Here is a 12,972-nt window from a genome sequence, read left to right on the forward strand (position 1 = left end):
GTATTGGTTAAATGATGGAAGTAACACAAATCCAGAAACAAACACACTGCTTTAAAGCAGCAGTCTGGCAGCTCCTATGTTCTGCAAGGTAAAATTATAGCTTTTGTAAAAAAAGAGTCTGGTGCTTTTTACAATCATTTATCCATCAGGAAGAACTGCCTGGCAACATAGCGATGAAATTAAAATGCAGACTTAAACTGATGAATTGATTTTTACTTTTTTTATAGATTTCCGTCTCTGTCCTCGGCAGTACATTCTTTAGCTCTGTCCCCTATGATAAGTAGCTGATAGTATAAACTACAACACAATTTAAAACACAGAAACAAGCAAACAAAAACATCAAACCAACCCATAAGCATTTGTGTTTGCTCTTGCAGCTAACAACAGGACATTTTGTATCCATTGCTAGCGGCTGATGCATTTTTGTTAATGGCATGATATTCACTTCTCTTGCACTCACCTCAGGAGAAGTGAGCAGTGAAGGAATGGCATTATGCACGCTTTCAGGTTAACAACTGCTCGGTAAAGTTCTTACTCTCTTGTAGGGCTAGGTGGGAACCTAGTTGCTGAAGGAACTGAAGTAATTAGCTGACAAATCATTTTGGCACAAATAAAGCTACCACTGCTCGCAGGTTCTCATTCTGAGTTGTTTTAATCACTGATATTTATTCACATCAATGGGCTCTCACTTAGTGAAATGATTCTCTAATCTCGAGCGACTGATTAAATTACCTAAGCCTGGGAATAAGAAGAAAAGCACAAACAAAATGAAACTTTCCCCCCTGAAGAATTGTAAATCATGGCCTGTAGACACCCACCCAGAGCGAAAGATGATATTCCAATCAGTTTGCCTTTGACAGGTTTTTAAAGGAGATCCCTCCTTTTTCCCTTAAATTTGTTATGTCAGCAACTGTTAGTTGGGAAATGAGGCCTGAGCTCTTCCTGGTTTAGCCTGTAGCTGATATAATGGCGTAATGGAGCCTCTTCACTGCACACAGGATTGGGAGAGGATGAAAGTATTTGCTATGCCTGGCAAGCCACCTCTTAGCTGAAAAAGCAGTGATGCTGAAATGAATTGTGAAGCTTGATATATGGATGGAATATAGACAATATTTATTATATGGGAAAACTATAAAACAAACAATTTCCATGTTTTCAGAATCTCCATTATAGCAGCAAAATAACAACCTCTTTTCCTGAAAGGTGTACTAATAGACTATTGTATAGTCCTAGCTGGTAATATTCCCTAAGTCCAGTCCTTAAGACATGGTGCCAACACTCTGTGGGAACACCAAGTGAGTCGTGACATCTTCTTGTTTTTCCTCTGTGCTTTGATGCATTTGGGCATCCCAGCTTTACCCATAAGCAGAAATCAGTACTTGGAAACCCATGTGGAGTCGTTTCTCTTTATCCAGAGACACTCACTAACCGGGGAGGCTTTTGCATGTTGATGGGCCCTCTCTCACACTTCCATCTTACAGAATAGCCTTGATATTGATGTGGCTCTGTAGCCTGTTTTGGTCTTCTAGCCACAGATTGCATTGAATCCAAGCTCAGTTTACTTCAGCTTCTTGCATTCAAAGATCTACCATACTGTTCCATCCCATATTCTCTGGAGGTTGCAAAACATATTAGGAAACCCTGATAGTGAAGTTTTTTCTGAAGGTCTCCATCTGCCGTAGCTCAGCTCTCTCCGATCTCAGCTTTTGTCCTTCCCTTGTCTGAGTGATGACCTTCCCGCCTACTCTTGCTGATAGTTTCTCAGGCAACACAAGCCTTTATCTCTGAGACAGACTGCCCTTGTTTCACGGCACACTTTGGCTACAGCTGCTGTGCTTGAGCACCAGCTTTGCCTGCTTCTAATGGGGTTCACTCTAGCTCTAGGATGCTTTTGCCAAAAAGCCCTATGACCAAATTTTCCACCATTGTTTCATATAGAGTACACTGCCAAATAAGGCATGGATGTAATCAAAATCGCGTACATCATAGCGCCAACTTGCAATAAGTGTTGTTCTGTTGATAGAGTTATTATAGGTCAGCTATAAAGATCAAAAAAGCTATGCCCATCACAATGTTTAATAGGCTGGACCTGGTTTAAAAAGATCATGCAGCAGGTTTGAAAACAGGTTAATGCACATGTCAAACAGCTTCCATAAAATGATTTTACAGTCTGTGCAATGCTTCGAGTTCAAGGCTCTTATCAAGGCTTCTGAAAAGTAGAGTTACAATCTTAAACACTCATATAATAAGAGTAACATAACATATCTTATGTGTTGTTAAGTGCTGTAAGCGGGAGCTCATTGATGTGAATTTGTATTTGTATACAAGTCTATCTCTAATAACTCAAATCATTTTTTAGGACTCAGGGTGAATATAATTAATGCGTACTTCCTGTTTTGAGGTGTCCCTAGGTTTTAAGAACAAGGCACATTTGGAGCCCTGTGTTGAGGATGTGCAGAAATGAGATGGATGTTCTTGAAAAAAAATGCAGTTGCAATTACATTTTCTAATTGGGGTACCTTGCACGATGGTGCGCTCAAATAAGCACAGCCTTTTCTCACATCGTGCAGATTAACACACATAAAGCACAAACACATTGATGCACACAGCAGCAGTTCTAAATATAGGACAGCTTCAAGTCCTGCAGGTCCCATCTAGCTCCGATCTAGCCCTGCCCGCCCTGTCTTTGGTCTTTATAAGAATCTGCCTCTGGCAATGTTTACAGGCTGCTGCTAATGTCCCAGCATCCACCTGGGAATGTGTTATCAGCTGAGCTGTTAACTACCCGCCTGCTTCTGCTCTGTCACCTTTAACCTGCTGTCAGTCTAGCTAACACTGAGGAAGTGTCACCTTTATTTAGCTGCAATGGTGCTGTAACATAGACAGAAATTTACCTTTTAGCCAGTCTTATTTATTTGAGATTACCTGTCCACCTATATTGTCCCTGAGAGCCACTGACAATAGTGACCTTTCAGTAGTTGTAGGCCTGATAAGATTGGGGTGCTGTGGGCCTCAGTAGGTGGTGGCTGTTAGTTCCATCAGCTCTCTTCCCCTTTCACAGCAAGCACTGTCTTTCCTTTTCAAAGCTGTCAGGGCAGAGATGGCAGTAACAGAAGAAATGCGACCCCATCCCCCCCTTCACATTGCATCCATTAGATTCACGCGCTCTTTCCATGTTAGCAATTTTGCAGATGAACTGCAATTTACATATATCTGTAATAAAAAAAATGTATCTGCTAATGCCTTGTTCAATTTCACTTATGAAAGATTTTCCTCTGAAGAGATATTTCCTTGACATACGGGTTTAGGTCCGTCGTATTCTCTGGGTTTAGCAGGATGGGGAAAGCACACAGCACACATACAATAAAAATGCAGCGTCAGACACTGACAGGCTGAGCTGCTGAATTTCCAGGCTGTTCTTTTGGGATTGCAAGAATCAGATGTCGCTTGCACCGCAGTCCAACAGTACCCAGATCTCTGAGCGTTTTGACAGGCAGGACAAGACCAGCAGCAGCAGGGAAAGGAAAGCATATAGGATCATTCAGAGCTGTGGCTGTGGATAAATCTGTTTTGGGGGTTTTTTTGCTCTTGGACAATGAAAATAATACTCTGGTTCATGATATTTCCTGCCACAGGATGCTCTCCATCATTTAAGAGTCTCAGCTTGGCAGAGTACTGCTGTGCTTCTAATGCAGACATTCTGCTGCAGCTGGTGGCAAAGTCTGATTATGTGCTCTACTAAACAGGAACTCTGGGTTATGTAGTGGGGTGGCTGTTCAGTGGCCAACACTGGTAGCACACCACACTTGACAGTTCACAATTTAACACACATCTGAATATATTACAAACTGATAACACATTTCAGTAATGAAAACAATATTCCATTAATTGCATGACTAAGCTTCTAAAATTTATTGCCTTTTTTTCAATGTACAGACCGTGACCACGGGTATCTGTGTCAGTCTTTTCCCTCCTGTGTGTTACTTACTACACCCCTCCCCTGCTTCTAATGGCTGCACCGTGACTTCACCTCATTCTCTCTTAAAAAGGATTGCTGGAAGGGGCGAAGAATCAATATGGCAAAGCCTGAAAGACAAGGCCTGTTAATGTAATATAAGTGAGTGAAATACCATAAGGCACAGAGAGGTCAGGTCTGGCACGCATCCCATTAGCAGGAGGCCAGAGGAGTTTAAAGCACTGTTATCACAAATAGAATCGGGAGCTCAGCTGGTGAGACCAAGTGGCTGTTAGTGATAAAATCAAAAATTGACTGTGATACATTACCCCTCTCAAGAACACCATGCTATATGCGTCGCATATTTTGTGGTATCCTGCTTCTGTTGGGGCACTATTTCATGTTATTTTCAGGCTTGTCATATTGAAAGTCACTTAACCCAATAAGGGACATATAGCTGGAAAAAGTATCGCCACATTTTCAAATAATTGAATGATCTTTTAGTCATAGACAGTGAGAAATATAAAATATTTTAAAGAACTTTTATTATTACAGCGCAGCTCCTGCTCCTGTTGTGCATTGAAATATTAGAGATCACAGGTTTCTTCTACAATTTTGCAATGTTTTTATCGACAGTCTCTTGTCCTGTATATTCCTTTGGCAAACTGAAGTATTTTTATTCTAGAGATTTACTTTCTCTTGAATCCGCTATCAACACAAACTGATACGGTACGTGTGTGCCACGAAAACTGTAGCGTCACATTTTCCCACCAGTTTTAATGCTCATGTAAAACTCAAGAATTTTACAATTTAACAGCGCCATGGTGAGACGGGGCTGATTTTTATTTTTCACTGTAAAACTCACGCACACCACACCGCTGGGTGGAGAGGTTTGTGGCTCCCCAGGTGCAACTGTGTTGCAAAAAACACCCCATCTCAATTAGGCTGCAGACCTCATATTGGGAACGGTGCTGACTGGTGAGTCACAACATCAAATCTGACAAGAATGAGACATTTTGGCTGAGAGAATAACTGAAGGAGTGAAACATGCAGAAGCACAGTGCATGAAAAAGACATCAGCCATTTCCACTATATCCTTGTGTCAGCTAATATAAAACTCTCATTCATTATTGATGTAAAAAAGACGCAGATTTCTCTGCTTATCATTACTCTGGGTCAAATTTTAGGCTAACAGATGTCAGGGCTGCATCTAATGTTGTCCAGTCGAGGCACTTTTCAAATATTGTAAATGAGTTGCGTTATCTCTCGTTTTGATCCTGCGCACCGAAAAACGTTCTGGATGGCTCATTTCAAGACAGAGCTGTTCTTTATCACTGTTGTTGTCGTTCTTTTGGCCCACCCAACTTAGCCTTTCCCGAGGCATCAATTTAAGATCAGCTGTTTGAAATGTGCAGCTTGACCATGGTACATCTACACCAAAAGCTATAATGTGAATGAACCTGCGATAACAGTGAAAGCACTCAATTAAACAAATGACCCAAGCTCATGTATTTAATTTGGGATGCTAGAACAATAGAAAGCAACAGCTTACTGATTTGGGTAATTCATTATTAAGGGTGGCACAGTGGTGCAGTGGTTAGTGCTGTCACTTTATAGCAGGACGTTCCTGGAGTTTGAATGCAGTGGACAGCCGGGGTGGGTGTCCTCCTCCCACATGCTTGTTATGTTAACTGGTGATTCAGAATTGGCCGTAGGTGTTAATGTTAGCATCTCTGTGTTAGCCTTGTGATACACTTGTCACCTGTTCAGGGAGCAATTCTGAGATACCCTCCTGCCTCTTTATGATCCTGAATTGGATCAGTGTTTAAGAAAATGGATGCATCATTAACATTAAATGTACTGAGAGTGGGCTGAGCAGTAATAGCAAAGGATGTGTGTCATAATGGAAAAAATAAATTAATAAATAAAAATAAAAACAATTGCCCCGAACAGCTAATTGTAACCAAATGAGCGCCCACACACAGTTGTTATGCTGTATTCCCTTAAACTAGTTCAACTAGTAATCGGAAGGTTGTTGGTCCGATCCCTTGCTCCAGTCTGCATGCCAAATATCCTTGGGCAAGATACTGGCTGCTCTCCGATGCATCCATCAGAGCGTGAATGTGTGTAAATGTTAGAAAGCACTTAGGTGTAGAAAAAAGTGCTAGCTTGAATGGATGTGAATGAGGCATGTGCATGTTGTATAAAGGTCTTCAATTGCTCAGGTAGAGTAGAAAGGTGCTTTATAAGAACCAGTCTATGTACCATTTACAATAAACAACAGCTTCACCAGTGTCGCAGTATTTTTTAGTAATAGTAGCTTTTTTGTTTACAACTTTTACTTTATTTATTTTCTGTTTCTTGTGATAAATTAGATACTTGCTAAAAAAAAAAAAAGGCCTCTCAATAATTATCCAGTACCTTAAATTTAATTATCTAAATTTAGAGTTTTCTTTGTTCCGCTTCCAGCATCTGCAGCTGAAAGTGTGCGTGAGCCGATGTTGCCCACATCTTTGTTATGTCATTAATTATTTATGACAGCTTGACAGAGCTCAAAGACAAAACCACATTCAGTAGAGTGTTTTTCAGTATTTTAGCAACACCAAGTCAAGTTGACTGTCCTTATGTTTGCGAATCCAGTGCGACTTGAGTCCAAGTCCCAAGTCTACAGCCTCACAGTTCATTCACTCAAATTGAGTCATTGAAAGCAACGCCTTATGTGACTCCACAGGGAGCATAAGACCAGCATAAGACCTCGGGCCATGTCACTTGACTCAGCAACAGTTGTTCCTGAAGTGAAAATCTGAAAGTTTAATAATAAAATTAAAAATAAAAATCTGGGGAGCTTACCAGATCTCTGTAACCTGCTCATATTTTCTGTCCAAGGCAAAGCAGTTCAAGGTGGTATTACTTGCTTCTAATCTCACTGAACTGTTGTGGCCCAAATTACTTTGTAGGAAATGCATGTGGCAGCTCGTGACATGGAGGAAGACTGCGTGAAATGAGAAATATATGTGTTCCTGCTGTATCAGTGTTGATTGTTTCCTTAGACCATGTGCCCTCGAGGTCTGATAAACATATCAAATTTATTGTGCTATTTGTCATTGTGTTTACTACAGTTCTCTGTGTATTATCACCACCAACTGTTAACTGGCTGTATACAATAAGAGCAATATGCCGTGCAGGTCCTGTCTGGTTGCTCATGAGCATATGTGCACCTCGTCAGTTGCCATGACATTCCAACAAAACTGGCTAAATACCTATATTCCTAGGCAACCTAAACAAGTCATTATTAACAGTAACAATAATGATAATATTTCACATTTAAAGCATTGCAGTACCTAGTGGGATTCAACTGACTTGCTTTTCTCTGGTTACCAATAGCTGGACAACCTGGATGAGCAGGCTGCACAGATCAGACGAGAGCTGGATGGTCGTCTTCAGATGGCAGACCAGATTGCCAGAGTGAGTCAGACTCAGCGGGGGAACTCATGCTTTGTTATATAGTTAATATGTTGCCAATATGGTGTAACTTTTATAAACATCGTAGTGGAAGAGAGTAGTGTATGGGCAGTATTTACAAATGTTACTGTATTTACTTTACACATAATTAGCATTGCTATAGGAAACTAATTAAACTGAGGTAAATTAACCTTTATTTGATATTTTTATCATTTTTATTTTACCCGACTTGTAGTTCTCTTCTGAGCCTTTTTATATTTTTGTCAACAGGGTGGAAAGTTCCCCAAATTTGTATCTAAAGAGATGGAGGCCATGTTCATCGAGGAACTCAAGTCTTCAGTGAATCAGCTGATGGCCAACTTGGAGAGCATGCCTGTGTCTAAGGGCGGGGAGTTTAAACTCCAGAAGCTGAAGCGGGGACACAATACCTCTATCATTGATATGGGCCAAGAGGACGAGAACACACTGTCCAAATCTGATGTGGTCCTGTCCTTTACTTTAGAGGTAATTAGATACTAGATATGAGTGTATGATGATCAATATGAGAAAATTACAAGCATTACCAAGTTTTGATGGTTTTGAGATGGAGTACTGTAGAAATGTTTCAGGCACTCAAAAGAAGTAAGGATATTTACAGAAAATAAACTATTTTCACACATTCACTGCATCCCCAAACCGTTCTAGACTTTTAGAAAGGTTTAGGGATAGTCCCTACGGAGATGCATGTGAGAACACAAGTGTCTGATGCAGCTGGCTCAGACATTAAATAGTCTTTAATTTACTTGTTATTAAGTCAGTGTGACATCTGATTGTGCTAATATGAGAATACAGCAGGTAATAGCCTGTTGAATTAGATACAAGGACTTCTCTTTCAGAGACATCCTTGTATCTTCTTCCTTTTCGAGCCAGCTCTTTATGAATGTCAGAATGAGTCTAGGACTAATCAGACACCTCGATGATGGTATTGTGAAGTGGATTAAATCCTTTTCACAGAACTGCCTTTTTCAGAATTTCCAAATATAGCCAACTGGCATATAAATGCAAAACTGCATCTGTCTACAACATAACTTTTAATTCAGAACTTTTATCAACTACTTGAGACTAAGTATAGAAACACACAGCAGACCTGTTCAGGGGACTGAACAGACGCCGTGCGAAGAACAGACTGGCATAAACACATACGCACAAAAACCCCCTTTTACCTGCTCCTTAACGGGAAATGTGAGTCATCTTGTTATCGGCTTGTCTGAGATGAGCTATTACCATGGAACAGGGGGCAATCGCACCTCACTTCTTATGATGCGGTGCTATTTCGGAATCAGGAAGTACATAATGTGCAGAAGAATAAGACCCTGCTTTTTCTGTTTGCTCACAAACAATTTGGCACACCACTCTAGAGATTGAAGTCTGAAATTATTTGCACAGTAGCAAAAGAAGTATGTGTTTTTGTGAGGTGGCACTGTGATAGGTCTTTGGTAAAGCACCAAGTTTATTTCCAATCGCTGAAAGAATTCACCTCTTCGGAGACTCGAGGCGGAATCACTTGTGATACACAACAAGTCACTTGATTCCTGCGTTGAGTACATAGAAAGAGCAGCATGACTTTACTGTTAAGATTTTCATGCACCGTTCAAAAAAAATTATAGGAACACCTTGTAATCAGAGTACATCATCAAGTCAATTACATTTCTGGAATATTGATCTGATCAGTTAAGTAGCAGAGGGGGTTGTTAATCAGTTTCAGCTGCTTTGGTGTTAATGAAATTGCACTGGAGGGTCAACAATGAGGCAACCCCCAAATGAGGACTGTTTTTACAGGTGGAGGACACCTATATTTTCCCTCCTCTTGTTTTCTTACAGTTTATTTCCTAGTTTTGCACAGGTAGTCCAGCTCCTCCAGAATTGCACATCCCAGATCCCGGAGCAGATCCCCCCGCACACCCTCTGCTGTTTAGTATGCCGCAATGTTGTTAGGCCATGCAAACTATCATGTTGGTGCTGCAATGAAATTTGAGCACAATGGACTAGCCTGCTGCAGCATTTTTGGCTTTGGTTATTGGGTGTTTTTAAATTCAACCCCTTGTTGATCATTTCCATTTTCATCAAACCATGTGGCATCCTTTTCTTCACAACACGTTATCCAGTCCATATCAGTAAAGATATCTAGGATGATATTTCTCTCATTGAGATCTGATGCATTTTCTAAGTGTTCCTTTAATTTTTTGAGTGCACACCCCCCCCTACCCAAACCCCCAAGCAAAATCTGCAAGATGACTAGATAACAAACAGCATAATATACAGGAAAGTTAAAAAATACTTTTGCTCAAAGTAAACTCTTGTCTTGCCAGCACATATTTCTGCCTTTGGCTCTCCCGTTTGAAATTCATGGTTACAATTTAAGAGTTACCTCTGGCAGTGTTATCGCTATATTGTGTTCAGAGTTATTAAAGAGTGAATATAAGACCTGATGTGACAGATTGTTCCTACTAGCACTTTCGATGATAGAGAGTTATACTTCACTGGAAGGAAATCTGAAATTATTACAGCCTGTTCCAGTAAAAAAAAAATAAAAATCAACTACAATCTACATTTTTGTACAACTAGGGCACTGGCCGTAAGCTTAAATCGTCTTTGTGGCTGGCATACTGTTTCGAAAAATTACTGCCTAGAACTGCTAGCTGCTCATAAGATGCTGACTTTTTAAACTCAATAAATCACTTTACATCAGTAACCTCCACTGAGGTGTCTATTCTTCCCAGGTGGTGATCATGGAAGTGCAGGGCTTGAAATCACTGGCTCCAAACAGGATTGTTTACTGCACCATGGAGGTGGAGGGAGGCGAGAAACTCCAGACTGACCAGGCAGAGGCATCCAAGCCAACGTAAGAGCCTTAGCATGTACCTGCATGGTTTTCCACATGCATATATGTGACTGACAAATACCTTAATAATGTAACTCAAATCAGTAGAGCGTAGGCACTGATGCCTACTGAGGAATCTCTGAAGACAAACCTCTGGTTTAATGGAAGATGAATGTTAATGAAGTGTTAATAATTGATTTTTGTTGTTTCCTTTAGATAAGCCATCAGTGGTTTTGAGCTTTGCGATCAAAACTATGTAATGGTAGCACGACGTGTAATGTAAGATCCATGCTGAACCACACTTTGAGAAATTAATTGGCTCTGTGAAAAATACTCTAAATGTATGCTGTTAAACTCTCCCACAACCCAGTGGCTTCTTGGTGTTCTCTCTAGTGTTCCTCATTCTCTTTCACAGGCACTTTGTATGTAAATGACTGCATTTAAAGGAAATGGAAAAGCACTGTGAAGTTTACCAAAACATGAGTTTGCTTATTTTCTTATTTGAAACCTTTTTTCTTTTTTTGGACCAGGGCAGGAAATTCAGATCTCAAACACCTATATATGGAGAATACCTGCACTTAATGATGATGATATGATTTGCAGCAGTTGTTGGGATATTATCTAGAAATACAACATTTAAACTTAGGCTTTCGTTCCTGGTTCAGTGAGATAGAGAGAGAGAAAGTGAACAGCAGTTGAGGAAGATAGAAAGCGAATGAGAAGTGGAAGCATCAATAGCGAGAACAAGAGATATATTTTTAAACATATTTTTTGATATTCTTTTATTCATTGCAGTCATTTTTAAAGCACACACAACCTTTACATAACCCTGTGAAAAAGATTCTCAATAACTAGACTTTGTGTGAATGCAGAGCAGAGACATAGACCGGCTTGTCTAGCAATTTTAATGAAGTCGTCTTCAGACTCTGTACACTTGTACTGGCTTGGGGAGGGGGACTGCACATTTAGAAAATAAACAGTGGAACAGGGAAACACTGTATCCTGGCATTCACATTATGCTTCGATGCATACCGCTTATGTTTTTGATGACGATCATCGGGATTGATGGGCAGCAGCAAGTCTAGAGTCTGTGGGAGCCCTAGGCAAAAATTCTCATTATGTTATAAATTATCTATCTACTCGTTATTATCTATGCCATTCAGAATTGCCTTACCTTTTTCTCCTTTTCCTCTTCTTTCGCCTTTTTCTTTTGTCACTCCCAGATAGACAAAAGAAACAGGGAAATAGCCTCCTCTTCATTTTTATTGATTATCTTTCTTTGTATTCAGTAGTTTGTTTAAATGGTGTCATTCAAGCCAGAGTGAGGGAGTGAATTCAGGACTGAGTGGACTTGCCTAGTGGCAGGCTGCACTCTGTTGATGGATCAGGGTGATTTTCAGTAGCTTCCCAAACAAGGCATTTTTTTAGCCCACTATATTATTGATGTACTCAAATAATATTATTATGTTTATTAGATTTATATTAAATTCAATCTGCATACTATAGATGCTATAGATTCATGTTGGCAATTCAATTCAATTCAATTCAATTTTATTTATATAGCGCCAAATCACAACAAAAGTCGCCTCAAGGCATCATTGTGTATAATGGATAGTTGGGACAAAGGTGTGTGTAAGCACAGCTGTGTATCCCATCATTTTTCCAGAGTAAGCAAAAGCAGAAATGCTGTGTTTCTCTTTGATTTTAAATTGGAACTGAAAGTATCAGAGGTGCTGTTGCTGTTCAGTGTTTAAGACCACACACTTCTAGTGACCCGCTAGTAATGATTTTGTCTGGGTGGAGGAGGGGGTTGCTTTTGTAGAAGTCTACACATATAGAACCTCCTGCATGTTCTACCTTTAATAAAAGTGGGTTTAATGAAAATTTGTCTTAACAGTAAATCTCTAGACTCATGGGACAGCACAGATCTTTATTATTAAAGCTGCTGGAGTAAGCTATGATCTACAGCTGAAACCAATGCTTTTGACTGGTTGAGGGTTGTAAAAATCCCATAGCATGTTAAATACAAAATGGCATAACATAGTTCCCTTCTGTGAAATTCCCCACGGTTTGTACATATCCTAAATCATTCCGTTGCCTCCCTTCTTGTTATACCAGTTCATTAGACTCGATTAACAACAATGACGGTGATGATGAAAAATATATCCGCTGCTAAATATATCTACCCTTTTTCCTCTAATTAACCAGTACTGCACAGTACAAGATACAAGAGAAATGTCCATGAAACATTCATGCAAATTTGAGCTATTTTAAGGCCCAAATGTCTTCCTCTGATCTCCTTAATTTAAGAGCCATTTTATGAAGAGAGACGGAAGGACATGAATGAGGGGACGGATTAGAGGAGAACAAGGCAAGGGTAATGTGTGTGTGTGTGTGTGTGGGTGTGTGGGTGTGGGTGTGTGTATTCCAGTATATTCCATATGTTGTGGGGACATAAAGATATTTACAGCTATTGTGAGGAACCCACACATTAAAGTTGCTTTTAGGTTAGGGTAAGCCTCCCAGAAATTATTGTAGTAACTAAAACACAACCGTGTGCGGTTGCTTATATGCAGTACAAACAAGTATACACAAAAAACCTTGCAAAGACCTACATGAGATAAATGTGTTAATGTACAGACTGCTGCAGGATATTTGCATACAATAATTGGATGTGTTCAGCAGCCATGTGCTC

The 12,972-nt window shown here is 40.0% G+C and overlaps 1 protein-coding gene across 4 annotated transcripts in view; it reads left to right on the forward strand.

Moving 5' to 3' along the window:
- cadpsb (Ca2+-dependent activator protein for secretion b) overlaps positions 1 to 12,972 on the forward strand; it is a 66,574-nt gene that overhangs the window by 20,333 nt on the left and 33,269 nt on the right. For all 4 annotated transcript variants that reach the window (XM_063473825.1, XM_063473826.1, XM_063473827.1 and 1 more), the window contains exons 5-7: positions 7,340 to 7,420; positions 7,688 to 7,921; positions 10,177 to 10,298. In XM_063473825.1, coding sequence (XP_063329895.1) covers positions 7,340 to 7,420; positions 7,688 to 7,921; positions 10,177 to 10,298 — 437 coding nt within the window. The remainder of the gene's footprint in view (positions 1 to 7,339; positions 7,421 to 7,687; positions 7,922 to 10,176; positions 10,299 to 12,972) is intronic.

Source organism: Pelmatolapia mariae, linkage group LG5 (genome assembly GCF_036321145.2).
Source record: "Pelmatolapia mariae isolate MD_Pm_ZW linkage group LG5, Pm_UMD_F_2, whole genome shotgun sequence".
Classification (NCBI taxonomy): domain Eukaryota; kingdom Metazoa; phylum Chordata; class Actinopteri; order Cichliformes; family Cichlidae; genus Pelmatolapia; species Pelmatolapia mariae.